This window comes from Mycena indigotica (assembly GCF_014461135.1).
Source record: "Mycena indigotica strain 171206Taipei chromosome Unknown Mind.scaff0002, whole genome shotgun sequence".
NCBI classification, from domain to species: domain Eukaryota; kingdom Fungi; phylum Basidiomycota; class Agaricomycetes; order Agaricales; family Mycenaceae; genus Mycena; species Mycena indigotica.
This window is the reverse complement of record NW_023503001.1, coordinates 127,515-145,513: the sequence shown is the minus strand read 5'-3', so window position 1 is coordinate 145,513 and position 17,999 is coordinate 127,515. Positions and strand designations below refer to the sequence as shown.

Below are 17,999 nucleotides of genomic sequence, written 5' to 3'. Positions count from 1 at the left end.
CCTTCCTAATAAGCTCTAGAGTGTTGCATAAAACATCTCCAACCTCAGCTGCAGCGTAATCGTGCTCTGAGCGAACGGGTTGCTCTGTTGACAGCGCAGTTAAAAGCGGCTCAGAGAAGGAATATGGTGGAAAAGGAGAGGTTGGTGATTTCAACCAGATCATCAGAGGCTGACCTGGGAATCCAGCGTCAGGAAACGTGAAGCCATATTTATAAAGCACCTCTGTCTCCTCAACCAGCAATTATTGCAATTATCAGCATATCCAGGGTTGTATGAAATCTCGGTGCGTAGCTAGATCTTGCCAATTTAAAATAAATGCTTCAAGCTTAGCTGATGGATATCTGAAGCTGCCGTTGATCTTCACTGTTATCAACGGCGATATGCTGTTATTCTGTCAATTGAGCCGTGCTTTTGACGGTGGGGTCAACACAGCCGCTTCTCTGACGCAAAAGCATCGTCACCTACCTGAAGCATAACAGCCCTGAAGCTTACAGCTCAGTTTCCCACTTCATAACAGTGTTTTATACCCGTCGGCAACTCCTAGAGCGGCTGAGAGTCAAACGGATTTGCACGGTCCAGCAGTTTGACCAGTTTTTGGAGGTATGTTTACTACGTTTAGGTCAGATACATAGCACACTGATATCACTTAACAGGGATTCAGTATCTCTCACGAGGGTGTCTCTTTCATCGATGTCAGCGGTCTCGAACTTACAGAGATCAAGATCAGCGGTGAGTCCTGTTCTCATAAATGCTCTACATGTCGCTTAAAAGATGTGAAGCGTACATCAACACATTCATTCGACTGCCTCAGACTCTTCGAATTTTTTTCGCTGGCCGTACGTGTGATCTTTTCCCTGCCTGTTAGACCTCCAGCTAAGTCCAGATGATAGGCTGTAATGACTATATGTGCCAGTCGTTCTTGAAGGCGCGCGTTGAGAAGGAAATTCTTGACAAGCTTGTGATGATCAGTCCGAACCCGCGATTCAACACCGTAGTGGGGGTTCCCTTGTTGGTGATCCGTAACGTCTTTGTGGGGCCTGGGTCGAGCCGGAGCCAAAATGGCTCAAAGGGTGCTCTACCCAAGAGGTTTGTCTCTAATTAGAGCTCTATTAATAATGCTCAATTTCATTGTCCAGCGCTCACAACGTGGCTCCTCCAAACCCAACGACCGCAGCCTCGCCGAGTAGCAGCTTGTACATTGACCAAGGCTCGGACAGCTCCTTGCTGCGGTAACTCGTCGGTTCAGCATTCAAAAATACCGAATTCGCGAGCCTAGATTAAGGAAGCCTTTGTTATAGCCCAGGTTTCAGCCGCTTATTATTACTTAGCACTTGACAGCTACCGTTATGACATGCTTGAATATATAATAGGCTTCCAACACAATCACAAACTTGAACGATGCAAAATGCGAACGCTCGGTTTCGAGATCAAATTGCCATTCAGAGCACTACATATATATCGTCGATTCAGACGATTGATATCTAGTATGACTCCTTAATCTCAAGGAGACGTAGTAGGCACTTAGCCTCCTCCTCCAAAACATCCTTGATCCCCTCCTTATATGCCGTTTTCACTCAGATCGTTGACAGCTCTGCATTTGCAGCTCCTTTTGCGCTTGGTCAATTTTCTGGATGCCACAATAACGCCGTTCTCACCCGAGGCTATGACGACTCCGAGACAGTTTGCGTGGCGTATACGTTTGTTGTTTCCCTCTCTTGCAGCAACATGTTGATAATTTTGCAGATTTAATATGATCCTCGATGCGGCTAAAACAGGGCATGTTTTGAAACTTCAGGCTCGCAAGGATGATGGCGCTCGATTTGCCCATGCTGAGGGCCCCGCTTGGAAATCCGCCCAAAAACCGCGATCCAACTTTGCGTCAGCATCTAATACTCCGTCGCTACAGCGAAAAATTGACCCAAATAACCCGTCGCTTTGCCGTCGATATATCATGGACGTTCTGGTTGACGCAGCTGTTGAAGGGAAGTATCGGGGACTTCGTGAACTCAAGAAGTTGTTCAGCAAATACGAGGCGCGGCCCCTGCTGGATGCGGACCTTGTGGCTCCTTGTGAAATTCGCCGCTCCTCGTGATGTCAACACATGTGGACAGTTGGAGCGACATCGCAAGGAAATTAGAGAACGCCGTGGGACGAGTCATCCACCCATAGGTTCACCAATCTTCCTATCGAGAGGACATGCTACGGAATTTATCACGGGGCTTCAACGCACGGCCGAGCTGCAGACGATTCCTGATAACTCGTTGCTCGGCTCCGCGCGTCATGCGCTTACCGTCACGATCACGAGCAACATCGGAGCGGCCACGGCGGGTCGCGGCTTCCCTGCAACGTCGCATTTCGAGGTTAGTCGTCCATTTGTTTGACGACGCTGGTCAGGGCTGATGAATTTAGACCTTTGCGATATCAAAGCAGCCGCACTGGGACCACACAAGATCTCCACAACCGGGGAAGGAGACCCACAAAGTGTGTGGCGGTGCTAGCAGACTGTGACGGTCAAAATCAGATATTGCTCGTCTTTCACTGACTTTGAAGCGGATTCGTATTTGAGATAGAGCCTTTGTGAGATGGTGAGCTATCAATAGCCAACCCAGATCTATGGCTGAAACTTCAGAGAACAGAGCTCTTGCCTCTAACGGGCCTGCTGACATTTGGTTCGGACCTGCTGACGGCTCAGGCCGCTGGTTCTCCTGTGGCGTGCCCGATATGCTCTATCTTTCCCCACAGAAAACTACCAGACCGTATTATTTTTCCCATGCACCCATGCACCCATGCACCCACGCACCGGCTTCACGACAACCCAACTCACTCATTGTGAACACAGCCAATCTTCTCGCCTCTGAATGGAATACCGGTACTCCGACAGACGAAGCTGTCGTCAGTATAGTTGGCTCTGGGACTCGGTTAACTGGCGTGTCTGCAGCCTACCATCTCGCTAATGCGGTCTCCCACCCCGCCTACCCGTGACCTGCAGGCAAGGGCCAGTTACAGGTCGTTATCCTTGAGGCACGCGATTTCTATGAGTCACTGTTGTTATACTCACGATACTGCTCAGCTCAACTCCTAGCTAGGCTCCAGTGCAACAAGTGGGTACTTTTTAACTGCATTCAGATCGTTTAAAACAACTAAAGTATCCAGGTCATTTCCTTCTTTCCCACAAGACGAAACCAATTGTATTAGACCCTACTGTAAAGCAATTTTTTCTGAGAACCTCCTTCGATGCTGTCTCCTCTCTTTCGCTTTAGCCCAAGCTGTATTCCATAGTGTAGAAGCAGTTTATGTAGCAGGTCTATGTAACTTTCCAGAGACATCCATGCCTCCTCGTGAAACATGCGACGGAATCCAGGTTTGGACCACAAAAAGGACTGGTAGTAACCCGCCAAACGACACTGAGACACCCAGCGCAGGGTCATCATAGGTCCATCGGGATCTAGCAGTTGAGCGAGAACCGGAAGATTGAGATCTTGCTGCTGGCGAAATTTATCGGGAACCCACACATCCAGCAACGTATAGATCGTGCCGCAAGTGACAATCAAGGCCGAGACCGAGATAGCCGACTCCTTATGTCGGCAGATGTTCGAAATGGGTTCAAAGAGGGCTGGCCTCAACACATGGTGGACCAGAGCTAAGACGACCGAACTATCACTTTGGTTTTGCATTTGAGAATGGTGGGTATCAGGCGCAGGGTGATAAAACTTGCGCAGCAGCGATGGAGCGTCTGACAAGTCACTGGTCGACACCACAGTAACTGACTTGACTGGCTGGGGTGAGCGCTGACCAATAGATAAGCTGACTACGGGATAGTGGGCGTAAGGACGCACTTCAAGAAAGAAATTGCTGCAAACAAATTCACTGGGAAACGGGTTCGGGTTTTTGATAACTTCAAAGTGTGCGACGTGGTTTTGAAAGCTTTGTGGTTGGTAAATGGGGCTTACTGCCACATAAGCCTCCATTTTGACTCGGGTGTGTCCCAAATCGAAGGAGACCCAGACTATGTCGTTCACATGGAGTATGTTGTGCCCGAAAAGGGATTGGATGACGATCTCCGCGCTGATACTTTTACCGTCAGGTGCGAAACAATCTCTGTCCACTCTCTCAATGAAGGACTCCCCGAAACCCATAGGAACCTGAACCAGAAGAGTTGAAGTGTTGTTGTCAGGCATACTGGAACCTGCTGAGTATCTCTTCGAACGCGGGGGTTCAACAGTGGTGGTGGGTGCAGTGTCTGCGGGCTGTGACCGGGAAACGGTGTTTGATAGTTATGTAAGCTGATTCTGTCGTGCCAGGTCGTGCGTCACAGCACTCTCTTTCGTTAAAGCCGTGATAATCATGTGCTATGGACTACATGGAGCGACTAGCAGCTCCAACGGATAGCTAAGTAGTACTCGCTTCGTGAACGGAGAAGGCGAAGTTGGATCAGGGCAAGTCTGATACGGTCAGACCTGCCTGCCCCACACGTGATCTGTGAGTCATGCTGTCACGAAAAAACCCGCCTCGGACAGGAAAAAACCTTTCATGGTTCTACAAGAGAACGTCGGGGCCCAACTGGCTAAATCTGACTCATTCCTGTCCCTATCTTCCACCATGGCACCGCTTCCTCCCATCTCCTTGCTCAATGGAGACTCCGCTCCCGCCCTGACCTTAACACTGGACGATTATCATGAACTCGGATTTCGAAATTTTGACCGAGTCTTCAATCAGTGGACCCCTCGACCCGACTATTTACTAGGCCCCACTGACACAGCGGACGGCCTATCAGCTGTCGTCACTTCCAGTCCATCTGAGTCGGTGCATTTATCTCATTCTCAACTTTCCTCTGATGCTCTGCTAGAGTTCCCATTCCCGACCTCGAGGAGATCTTTTGTTCTACTCAAAGAGGTTGAATTTAGATCTTTAATTGGTTCAGGTGACGGCCTCTGACTCCCTCCTAGTCTGCCCGGCTTGTGGTCAACACTTGGCTGCAACGCCCAGTCACATCCTCACTCTGTGGTTCGATCAACTCAAGATCCCACGTAATTCCAAGCGCATAAGGAATATTGAGGCCATAATTTGCGCAAGGCATACTCTGGAACAAGATCACCCTGCTCCTGAAGGGTGGATAAAAGATCTGAAGCCGACTACCCTCTTTCCTCCCCTCTTGGAGGCTTCAGCCTTCATTAAGGAGACTCATGCCTCCGCTTGGTCGGGCATGACTCAGATGCCGGGTTATGCTTAGTCAGCCCTACATTTCCTGGTCGTTACACTGGTCTGACTGACCTGATTCTAGTTTTGGTGAAGGTGGGGCAGAGTTGATCTCATGCTTTCTCAAAACGGCCTATCCCGGTTATTTCAACAACCTGGCCAAGAATATCCAGAAGCGTGTTATAAGGGAGGTTATAACGCATCTGATTCAGAAGGATTTGAAGCTGTCGAAACACGAAGCTCAACTCATGCTAGATGACCCCACAGCCATCGAGTACGGAAACACGATGTTTCCCGTCTCTGCTGTGCAGATTTTGTTGCCTAATTATTCCCTTACCTCTACTTAAATTTATTCTTTTGAAAATGTTCATTGCGATTGAGTATGATACTCCTAGTGCTATCGCTTCACTGCAAGCAGGGTCGAGTCGCTTGTCATCTACTCAGACACACTGTCTCAGGCTGGTATGCTGAATCTAAACCTCTGAGATGACGCCATTGAGAAGCCTTCTGTGCTTATTCTTGTCCTGAAACAACTTCATTCTGAGGATTTTTGACTTTCAAAAGAGTCGCTATTCTTGGAATCAACGAGGTAGATCGATGAGCTACATCTTCTATTCCATTGGGGTAAAGCGCTACTCCCTCATTTGTGCATATCGGCCAAGCACGATTTCGTCTACCCTACTGAGACGGACACCCACTTCCGCTCATTGGCCTATCTGCCACAGTTCGGCCAGGAGAGCCTTGGAAAATGATCAGTACATCCCTTGGATTTCAAACACATACTTTCCAACTTATTCACCATTCCAACTTGTGTCTAACTTGCGTCCAAAGCTGCAGTTCATCTTCCGAACAATGACCTCCGGCATTCAGGGCTTCTTGTTTCCGGAGCTTGACTGGATCCTTGAGAATCGTCGACAGACTGTTGTCTTCTGCAAAACAATCGCTCTCAGCTTTCGGCTGATCTGTTATTGGATCAGGAAGGCCAAACAACCAGAATGGAAACGAATTTTGGACCGCATCCGAAAGCACAACTCACTTAATGACCCTGCCTTCGACGTGCCCACACTCGCACTTCTTGACGCAACACCGAATAGCTATGAAAGCGACATTATCATCAGTACCGATGCACTTAGCGTTAGGTGGAACTCACCAGCCGTTCTTGATGTCATCCTCATTGGCAGCATCGAAGACTCAGACGAATTGCGGCAGAAGTGGGCGGGCTAATCGAGAAGGGTATTCCAGGGTCCCCGTATGATTTTGTATCATAACTCGAAGGCTCAGGCAAATGCAACTTCGGTTTTGAGAAACACTACACCAGCCCCAATAACGCGCAAGCGCAAGGCAACGGCGACAGCACCGGAGATGACTCAGTCACGGTTTGCTTATCCTCGACAGTGTCGTTGTGGTTCTTGTTGAGACAGCACAGGTATACGTGACTTGATCGAAAGTTGTCAGTCAGCCGGCTTTAGGCTTTCGCGTTCGCATGGATGGGGAGACAGCAAAGTAGTGTAATATTCTCTCATGGATCACAACCATAATACTATGCCAATGTTACAAAGTGACTCTGTGCGGCACTGTAGACTCACCTAGAGGTATCTTAGAGCATCCTTGTTGCGCCAACGAATGGGCCAGGGAGCGAAGATGAAGCTTCGATGAAGAAGGACAAAGGCAAACGAGCGGAGGCACAGCCCCGGCCCCCATGGAAGGCAATTTGATTATGTAATGCCGAGGTCGTGTTGCGCGAACAAGTTCAACAACTAAACTACATCCGCCGTCCAACCACCTCCATCATAGGCTGATTTTCTACTGTGGGAGACGAGACGCAAGGCGAGGTGAGTTTAGTCAAGCACACCCAACAATGCTAACAGCCTCACCAGGACGTCATTTATCCAGCGGCTGGGAATACTTTATTCCGTCGACCAAGACCCTTTTTGTCCTGCCCTTTTTGTCCCGTGTTTCTTCATCTTCCGTTTGGCCATTGCAATCTCCTCCGTGAAAGGACGCGAGAAGTACCTCTTCGGTGCCTCGGAGGTCAGTTGTGGGTGTTGGTATCAGCCCAGTCATGCAGGCGTTCCACCGATGAGCCTCAGCATCAAAATGGGCCGGAAGAACATCCGGCGGGTTCATACGGACAGCATAGTCCTCTGGACCACGGTGATACGGGCCGTGCGCGGTTTCGGATGCTCGACGCTCGACGCTCGAATGACTCGTGGTCTTCTGGTAAGTCCGACACCCTCACCCTCACAACCTCGTAAATCTACCTCCGGCAGTGCTGACCAGGTTTTAGCACGACCTGTCGTCCACCGAAAAGCGCAGCTCAGGGTGAGGGTCGGGAATGCTACAGGGGCTGCCGCCGCGGGTACACGTCGGGCGGTGGGAGCTGTTGGCATGTTTTTATGAAGGTATGATGTCCCGCTGCACTCATCCGCTGCATTCATCCGCTTCACAGGCTTAAGCACAGATAGGTCATCGTTGGGATGATAGCGGTACTCCTCCGCCTTAATCTTGTTGGCAATTCGGTGTGAAGGTCTGTGGGTTTGACACGCTTGTCTCGGTCAATGCTAGCGAGGGCGCCCGCACTTGTTGAATCACTGGACCCCAAGTTGTTCAGCTTTCTGTACTGCCGCGAACCCTCCATCTGCTGGAAACACAAAATCTTGTCAAATTCACTCACCAGGGACTTCGCCGTCTCACCCGCCCGCAACTCTATCTCCTTCTCGGCCCACATCTCTTACATCTCTTTCGACAACGTCAAAAATGGGCGTGCAAATCCATATCCCGATAGTTGACCAACACCCGTGTTGTCCCGGGATAACAGCCATTTGGCGGCTCCTTCTTGAAGGTCCTCGTCTGCCGCTGTGGATGCATGCCGCTGGCGCGAGTCACCATCACGCCGAAAGTCAACCACGCGTGTCTTGCGCAGAGTAAATGTGAAGGTGGAGGTGGCGTTTGCTGCTGAGTATGGCGCGGACACAGCTGAAGTGGAGGTATGGGTGGATGGAAAAATCGGCCCATATGGGTGGCCACGGTGTCGTGGGCGTTGTTGGGGAGGGGCCGAACTTTCTTGGGGAACAGTTCACGCAAGCTCGGAGGCGCAGTCCAAACAACGCACAAAACTAAAACTTCGTGGAATTGTAGATACAAATTTCGGATAGAAATATTTGTACAGGAAGTGCTCAAAAAAGGCAAGCGCGACGCGCCTCTAAGTTGTTTCTACATAACAAGGTGTTGAATATCAGCTCTTGAAAACAACGCCTCGCCATATTGGACCGCCTCTGGTTCCCTCAACAAGGTAACCGCTGCCTCCCAGCTCTCCACCACCCCAGTCTTGTGTACTAGGTAGGCTATAATCTGCCTTAGGATGAAAGTCTTGGCGGCTACGACATCGTCATCCATCTGAATATGCGCTGTGAGCCAAAACCAGAGGTAATCTGCACCTCCCGTCCCATAACTAGAAAATTAGAGGTTAAAATTTTATCATAGAGTAAGAAAGTAAGTCAACGCACCAGCCATAGGTCAACTCAGGCTCAGGTATAGTACCTTTGGAGTTCCGGATTTGCTTCTTGATAAAAGCTTGCCCCTCCTTGGTGCCAAGATGCTCAAAGAAGGAGCTATTTACATCCGTGATCCAACCCTTCCGCTGACCCAAAGGGAGCCATTGCTTCTCCAAAGCATGACGTGCACAGATAGTGGCTCTGATCTGCGCCGCTGTTTCTTCGTTCAGCTCTTTTTGTTCAGGAGAGAGCGGGCGGGATGGATCTGAAGCTTTCCAGGTACAGCGCCTCAAACTATAAGAGAGGGCCAGCAGAATTTTCCCAGGTTGAGGAATATCTTGACGACAGACAGGGCAGGCTGTTATAAGTGAAAAGCTAGTACAAAAAAAAACTGAGAAGAAAGCGCACTCAGAGGTGCAAGAGAAAATATATCGGGCAGAGAGGCTACTCTGGATAGGAGGTCAGAAGAAAATAAGGGAGGAGAGAACTGGAAGCTCACAGGCTACTCGCTCGACTCATCTCAAAGGTTTGTTGGGCAAGCTCGGCACCAGAGACCTCCGTGGAGCGACCAATATTAGGATTGGTCCTTTGATATAGCACACGGTCTCTAAAGGAGCCCACAAAATTCAGGATGTCCTCAATCGTAGGAGTGAAAGGAACTAGAGGCTCAGCGTTGGGAAGCCTGACCGTAGGAAGGGGTCTGGTCATGTTGGGGGAAGTAGGAAGGAAATTGTGGCGTTATAATGAAGAAAGCGTTGCAAGCTCCTAGATATTTCGAACAACGAGGTTATATATAGACACCTAAACGATATCGGCCGTCGTAAGGCTAAGCCATAGTTTGGTCTTAGAGTATGGGACTTATCTAGAATCACAGGTTACGGGTAGATATATAGAAAGTTAGTAGGTACAAGAAGAGGTAACAATAAGGGCGAACAGCTTCAACAATTTTTCAATCCGCTGGGACACCAACACCAACACCATGGACTGGGATGGAGGCCAATAAAGCGGTTTCAGAGGACGGAGGGTCGAATTAAGAGCGGGCAATCCGTCTTGAGGTCGTTAGGAGATGTCGGTAGGAGAAGCCGGGTCTTCACAGCCACGAGGGAGGTAGGCGCGAGCGTGTGAGCACGTGACCATCGTCACACGACCATTGGCTCGCCAACCAAGGGCTTCGTACGGGGCCAGTGAGTTCCAATAGACCGTCGGGAAGAGCTTCGGGACGTCGGGGAACTAGAAAAGTTGTGTCCGGGGGAAGGGGGTTGCGTCTTGGGAAGTTGCGACTTGGGGAAGTTGCATCCAGGGAACAGGGAGTAGCATCGGGAGTAGCATCGGGAGTAGCATCGGGAGGGAGCAACATCTGGGGGGGGCGTCTTGGAACTGGGGGAGTCGCGTCTTAGAACTAAGAAGTAGCCGCGAGACAAGAGTTTGAGCTCCAACGGCCAAGGATGGAGTTGTAGACAGAATGAGACGATGGCCTGACCCCTTCTTAGGGGAGAACAGGCTGAATGAATAGCTGAAAACGAGGGAGGGGAAGTAAGTCGCGTACCTGGGCATTCGTCGAGCGAACCAGCACACACACCCACACACACCAAGCAGCAGTAAAAAAAGAAGAAGAGAGAGAGTGTTCGCGTGGAGCAACTTTCCCCAAGCTTTACTCTGCTGAGGGCAGCAAGGCTGAAAGTGTTCAACACGCAAGTCGTAAGTCGTAAGTCGTAAGAGGAAAGAAACAAGGGGTCACGCGTGGTGTCACAAAGTCACAGAACACGGGACCGCTTGTGACAGCTCGTGACCTCTCGGACGCCATGACCCCTTCAATAACATAATATTCCCAGGGAGACGGGTCCAAGTCTCACGAAATAGGGAAAGGAGAGGCTCTTGAGAAGGCGGAGACAGGTTGGCCTGCACAGACCCACTGGAATTATCTTACACAGGTGCGAAGCGGGTAAGTCACCTCACGGAAGAAAAAAAGTTGAAACCAGAACTACATATTGAAGGTATCACGGGTTAGAATAAGGATCAGTCAAGTCTGCCTCCAATCTCTGGGTCGTTGTAAGTTTTCTGGAAAGCTTAACAAGGGGGGACCCACGTTCAAGCATAACATCGATGATATCTGGCGACCGGTGAATCGTCACTAGCAGAGGCTTAATGGACACACACCTCCGTACTCCATTTCAAGGGAAGCTGGGGTGTCCGTCGTTTTTATCCGCACCCCATCCAACAGGAACCTGCGAGAGTTGAAAATCAGGATCTAGGATCTTTTCAGGCAGGAGAACGTCAAAGACCTGAACTGCTCATAATCCTCGTCTCGGCGTGCTGCAAACGCTACCATAACCTTGAGCATGGGAGTTTCCCGTCGGACGAGGAAGGTCATTTCGAGTCCGTTGGTTTCCAGAAGCTGGAACGGCTTTATCCAACGCATCTCGAGAAGATAAGACTCGGACTCTCACTTTGATTTGGAGTTTGTCCAAGTCGCTGTTCAGGCGACCATGGAGTTGAGGCTGGCCACAAGTTGGTGGGGTTAGCGACTTTGAAGCCTGGCTAACAGTTATGATCTGCGTTGGACTTGGAAGACATTCTAACCCGGGAACTTGAAGGAGACGCTGGCTCAGTCATATAAGGGTCGGGTTCACCGAAGTCTGCCTGCTCTCGATTGGTGACGGTCAAGGACATGTTTGGGTGGGTTATTAAGCTTGAGAGACTTTATATTAGCGCTCATAACCTTGAGCGGTTATCTTCCTAAACCATAGATGGGTTTTTTTCACGGCTTCGACACCGCGATTCTACTGCAAGATTTCAGAAATGGTAAGATAACTTCCTCTTCTACGGACTCATCATGGGCACAAAAAAGGTACGGGAAAATTCTGTACTATCGAGAATCTGGACACGTCGTACCTAGGACCTAGGACCAAGCTTTCAAAATTTCCTTATTGTCTAGAGTGACTCCGTTAGCTAGTGGTGGTGTTTCGTCGAAACCCACCTACAAAATGTGAAATAACACTTCTAGGAGCAAGGCTTGACCGTGAAATCTAAGGCAAACGTAGGCCGCATCTCCTCAGTATAGCTTCTCACGCACCGCGATATATGTCCTGATGTTTGTGTCATCGTCTGGTTCCGTTTCAAAGTTCAGCCTCCCCTATAAATTAGCATAATAGTTGCACGCGTCACCACTTTTATTTTCTGAGTTTTCCCAGCTTGCCGCATGCAAGATAGCGGGAGAGTATGTGATTGCTGTGCGTAGCATCGAGGACAACCGAGATCGTAGCAGAGTCACGGACGACTCCGCCTCCTCGGGGCCGCTGGGCCTGTGGTATCTTGTAGAGGTGGTCGGCCTCTCGTTCCTGAGGGATTTCAGCATTGCGGGTGAAGGCTATACACGCCAGAATCGGACGGCCGATGGCAGAACGCCACCTCAGGTGTGCATAAGGCGAAAGAGTAGAATATTGGTGAGGAACTCGTCGCAGTCGTCAGGCGGGTACGTGGGTTTGGGGGGGGGTGGACATACTGTACGGGGCATTTGACCTTGAGCTGGGTGACGAAAATTGCATCCAGGCTGAACCGTTAAGCTCAGTTGAAGGAATTTGTCGAATACTTTGCATTTAGCAAGGAGTCCATGTATTCGCTCTTGGCCTCAAGTGGGTGTTGGCGCAGACGTAAGAGGCTTGAATTCCAAGGCATGTGAAGTCGAAGATCAACTCTGTTCCAAGTTCCAACGTTGGGCTTCGGAGAACTGGGGCGAATATCTCTGCTTGGCTGGTGCTGTTATTGGGTATATTCTTTTCTTACGACTATCGCAGATGGACTCGTGGAACTGGCCCTACCAACATTGTCACCCACGAGCTCGAGAGCTACGGTGTCCGCACCTTCTCTGCCAAGGAGATGGCCTTCAACATCCTCGGTCTGATGCACCCGCTCCTCTTCAGCATTACTCGAATCTGGGCCGACCTCAATGGTGGAATGGACAAGTTGCACGACTTGGCCGATATCACGGGCCACATCCGGTCCGACTCGGACCTCATGAAGAAGGGCGAGCTCCGCTGCGCTATCACGCTCGACTACTCGGCCGATTTCCAGGTCATCAACGGTGTTGAGGCCGAGCGACTTCTGCAGACAGTCGATGTTACCCCTCGTGCCAACTTCCGCTTCGACTTCCCCACTCTCGAGGCACACAACAGCTTTGCTGATTTGTCGAAGTTGCAAGGCAGGATCGACCTCGACAAGGTCATGGTCATCACTGGTTATGGTGAAGTCGGGCCATGGGGCAGGTCGCGGACGAGGTGGGAGATGGAGGCGCGCGGAGAGTTCACGATCCAAGGGTGCATTGAGAGGGCGTGGTTGATGGGTTACCTCAAGCACTTTGATGGGCGTTTGAAGGATGGCTCCTTGTATGTGGGCTGGGCGGACGGCAAGAGTGGCGAGCCTGTTGACGACAAGGACGTCAAGGGCCGCTACCAGAAAGATATTCTCGAGCACGCTGGTGTTTGTCATATCGGGGAGTTGATTATTTTGCACGTGATCACTTACTGATCAAAACAGAACCCGAGCTCTTCCGAGCTCTTCCGTGGCTACGACCTGCCCAAGAAGGTCTCCAATCAGGAGATCTAGCTCCTGCACGACCTTGATCCAGTCGAAGTCACCGAGTCCGAGGCCAAGAAGTTCAAGCTCCGACACGCTGAGAAATGCGACATTTGGGCCGGCGAAGGGGATCAAGGGTTCTTCAAGCTCAAGAAGGGTGCCCTCGTCTTTGTCCCCAAGAGCTTCTACTTCAACCGCACTGTCGCTGGACAGATTCTGACTGGTTGGCATGCGGGTCGCTACGGAATTCCCGAAGACATCATCGCTCAAGTCGATCGTGGCTCTTTGTGGGCGCTGGTGTCAACCGCTGAAGCACTCAATGCTTCTGGAATCACCGACCCGTATGAGCTCTACAAGCACATGCACCCGTCCGAGGTCGGCACGTGTCTTGGAAGAAAGGGTGGAACTATCAGTATGGGCAAGATGTTCAAGGATCGTCGCGACGAGAGGGATGTGCCAAACGACATCCTGCAAGAAACGTATGTCTTGAAGTTTTGACTATGATTTACACTAACTTTCTTCCAGATTCATCAACACGACCGCGGGCTGGATCAACTTGCTCCTCATGTCGTCCGAGTGGACCCGTCAAGATTCCCGTCGGCGCTTGGTCAGTCATTTTTCACCGGAATCAGGGAGAAAATTTATCATATCCAATAGTGCAACCGCTCTGCGAAGAAGGCTCGTTCGAGTTCGCCAACATGAAGGCCACTAGCAGCGCCGAGTCTGAGTTTGCTATGGGTCGTGAGCCGACTGAGATATCGCGTCCAGCGACTACTACTCGTGCAGGGGTAAGTTGATTCCTAGTTCCTTCAGCAATTTACTTATCTCTTGATTAATTCATGGAGGCCCAAGGTACTGGTGTCCACATCGTCATGAGCGCCAAGACTGCTCTCGAGCTTAGTTGCCCGATCCGTGGTGTCCTTACTTTCACCTCAACTTCAACGTGGGTTTTCATCTATCGTTTCCTTCGTTTCCAGCTAACATATTTTGTACAGCGACAAAGCTGGTCGTTCTATTCCCGCTCCTGGTCTCGGCCCTCTCACCGTTGCCCGCGAAGTCCCCTCCCAACACCCTCTCCCTATCCCCGACCTGGCTTATCGCGCTCGTCAACTTGCCTTCCGCCGCAAACAGATCTCGCAAAGGCTCACTCACGAGCACGCACAACTTCAAGAGGTTGAGCTGCTCAAAGCCCAAGGTGATACTGTTGACGACGAGTTCTTCGGCGCTCGTGTTGCCAACATCGAGCAGGAGGCTGCTCAACCAGAGCGAGACGCATTCAAGTTGGCGATGTATGGCATGCTTGAAGGCACTGACCCGAGAGTGTCGCCGCTTCGTCGTGCGTTGGCTGTTTGGGGTCTGACGGCGGACGATATTGGTGTTTTGTCGATTCACGGAACCAGCACCAAGGCCAACGTTCGTGTTGTGACTATCAATTGAATTTGGCTAACCCTTTCACATACAGGAGGAGAACGAGACCCGTATCTGGAACGACATCTTCACTTCCCTTGCCCGAACACCTGGCAATGCTGTCCCGATTATGGCACAAAAGAGCTTGCTTGGTCACTCCAAGGGTGGATCTGCCGCCTGGCAGATGGCTGGTTTGCGGCAGACAGTCAACAGTGGTGTCGTTCCGGGTAACAGAAATGCCGAGTATGTTTCTTCCCTTTGTTGTTATCATTTCTAATCCTCTCCAGCAACATCGACTCGCACTTCCGCCGCTACCTGCTCTTCCCCTCCAAGCCTGTCCACACCGATGGCAGTCACTCCGCGCTGGTGTCATGTCCTCATTCGGATTTGGCCAAGTCGGTGGTATTGCACCCGCGATTCCTGTTTGGCGCTGTTGAGCGATCGTAATACGACGCATACAAGGTCCGCCACGAAGTTCGGGCGCAGCAGTCGCACAAGGCGATGAGCGAGATGATGATCAAGCATTTGCTGGTCCGCGTCAAGGAGGCCCCGCCTTACTCAACTCGATGGCGCGCACAAGTTTGGATATCAAGACCAACTCGTACAAGTTCACAAAGCCTTCGACCGCTGTCCCAATTGACACCGCCAACGTCGCTGCCATCACCGAGAGCCTCACCGCTTCTTCAACTCCCGGCGTCATTGGAATTGGTGTTGACCAAGAGCTCATCTCTGCTGTACCATCCACCAACCCGACCTTCGTCTCGCGCAACTTTACTGATGCGGAGATCGCTTACTGCCGAGTACAGCCCTCGCCTTCCTCCTCATTCGCTGCTCGCTGGGCCGGCAAGGAAGCCGTGTTCAAGTCGTTGGGGCGTTGCGTCCAAGGGCGCTGGCGCGGCGATGCAAGACATCGAGATTGTCAACGACGAGCAGACGGATGCGCCCGTTGTGAGGCTCTATGGGGAGGCGAAGGCTGCCGCGGACAAGAAGGGTGTGGGCAAGGTGATGATCTTGCTCAGCCACTCGGAAACAGTCGCGATTGCGATTGCCCAAGCCACGGCTTCATGATTTTCCTTTTTTTTACGAACACTGCATTAGACTGACGACGCGCATATAACTACAATTACTCTCTGCTTTTCCTTTTTGGCTGTAAAACTCTACGTATAATCCTCGCATGCAATAGAAATCTTTCTTTGTTCGTTTATAAAGTTGCTTATATCAGACAGTCCCATTTCGAATCAAGTCGTTCTTTCCGAACTACAGAATTCACCAGGTAGGACAATACTGATAGGATTAATTGTCATCGTCACTAATATCAATAACATGAGACGAGCTTGTCTTTTGTCGCTTAATAACCAGCCGCTCTGGCAGGTCTCTTTCGGAAGACGTTGTTCGCGCACGTTTTGCTCCAGTAAGACGAGAGGGCCCAGCTTCGGCCCATGCTCTGTGTTTGGATGCAGGAAGAAGTCGAGCTAGATTCCGTGTACCAATAGGTGGGAGTTGTTGATGAAGGCCTGGGCAATGATAATCTTGTAGACCTTGAGCACGAAAGAGGACAACTTCCCCATCTTGATATCCCGAAAAGTCGAGACAGTGAAGAGCGTCTGGCTTCCAAGTCCCATGTGTGCGCGAGTAGCGCTCCAATGCTGTTGCATGGCTACCGACTGCATTAATGTCATGGGCGACTGCAAAAGTCGAGAGATCAAATGCTTTCTTCCAGCTAAGCTTAAAAATGCGAGTGACAGGTGCCGAGTTTTCCCGGATCCAAAAGTGAGCAAGAACAGTGAGATCTAGGGCAGGTAAGAGCAAGGAAAGCTAGGAAGAATTCAACTTACGATTGTCGGTTGCGTACCGATATTTGTCCTCAAGCCAATACAAGTCTCGTTCAACTAAATGACCCTTCTCGATCTCGTTTCCAGGAAACGGACTTCCATCGTGAGTCGGACTGAGAGAGGGGAAGCGTGGGGCTAAATCTTTCAGCATAAGGATAGACCGGAGGAGTCAACTTACGCTGGGTCGAGTTTGGCTTTGATTTGCCCTTGGCTACAAACAGAGAACTCAGTTAGCCGAGCAGGAATAGAGAATGACTACTTACCATTTCCTTTGTGGGATGCATGGGGTGGAGAGAGCAACTCTCTTACACGTTCCACGGCCTCCTCCCCGACTTGTAGATCTTCATGGGCTGCCCAGAACATCATTTCAGGTCTCAGAGAGAATATAACACACTTGCTTAAAGTAACTCTTTCACCGTCTGGTAAAAGAAGGGCTAATGTCGTCTCAAGTTGATCAAGAGTGTTTTTGAGCAGTGATCCCTTCTTCGCTAAGAACAATTAGTTGGGAATAACCTAATAGATAGACGCTAATCACCTCTGCGGTTTCGTTGTCTTCCATGGGTTAACTGATACTGCTGGAGCCGTCGACGCATCTCAGTGACTTTGGCGTCAGTCTGGGTCACCAGGACAAAAGATCGACAGGGTTTTTGCTTTCCACTATGACACTAGCATGAATAATTAGAAAGTGTATTGGAAGCAACTGAGAACATACGATAACAGCCCACTGCCCAAATCTTGTAAAATCCTTGCTTCTCTCAGCTGTGTGAACAACAGTGCGATGCTCATATCCGTTGGGACACTGAAGGGCATGTTGAGGTACAGAGGGGCAGGGCAGCTCAACTGCCAGCCATTGCGAGGCATTTAGCTGGGCGGGGGTAGTGTCTGTCGATGGAAGAGGCATGGTTTGGGTTGACCCTGAACGCGACACAATTTACAGCTATTTTGGAAAAATGTCGAGAACGATTAAAGTTTTTTCGTGCAACAACTTTTTTTCGAGTTCAGCAATAACTTCGCTAATCCTACCTCCATTGGGCATCTCGCGCAAATCGAGCTTGGCAATGCAGGCGAAGGTCAGTTCTGTGCGTGTCCAATTAGCAGGAGCCTGAGGGGAGGCGAAGGAGCCCACCTAGTGGCACAGGCTGGGGCGTAAAGCAAAGGCCAGATTGTTGAAGATGCATGCGTATATGGAGGTTGTAGAGCTGCACTAAGTACTGGGTAGGAGAAATGCAGAGAGGTGTCGTAAGATTTATTGGATTTCGAGTTCATCGAAGCGGAGTCGACGGGGTGACGCGTGATGCTTGTTTTCGGCTGTGACGCCTAGCTGGAACCCGGACCATCCATGGAGGCTATGCAGGTCTGATGACATCAAACCTGGGATGATCCTAACACACCCGTCGGCGTCCATTCATCTTCCCACAAATTAACGCACCTCACTTCTCGTGCATGATATCTATTGTTACTCCTGAGATAGACACAGAAATACAGAGAGCAATTTAAA

General features: G+C 50.4%; 1 protein-coding gene across 1 annotated transcript; it reads left to right on the top strand.

The window, feature by feature from the left end:
• Window positions 1-12,083: 12,083 nt before the first annotated feature.
• MIND_00179800 (Fatty acid synthase) lies at window positions 12,084-15,737 on the top strand (the record flags this gene model as incomplete). Its single annotated transcript, XM_037358713.1, has 11 exons — window positions 12,084-12,103; window positions 12,362-13,164; window positions 13,224-13,271; window positions 13,315-13,741; window positions 13,788-13,873; window positions 13,920-14,050; window positions 14,108-14,205; window positions 14,258-14,675; window positions 14,725-14,912; window positions 14,957-15,071; window positions 15,132-15,737. The coding sequence occupies 11 exons, from the start codon at window positions 12,084-12,086 to the stop codon at window positions 15,735-15,737; spliced, it is 2,940 nt and encodes a 979-aa protein (XP_037223808.1).
• Between the last annotated feature and the right edge of the window lie 2,262 nt (window positions 15,738-17,999).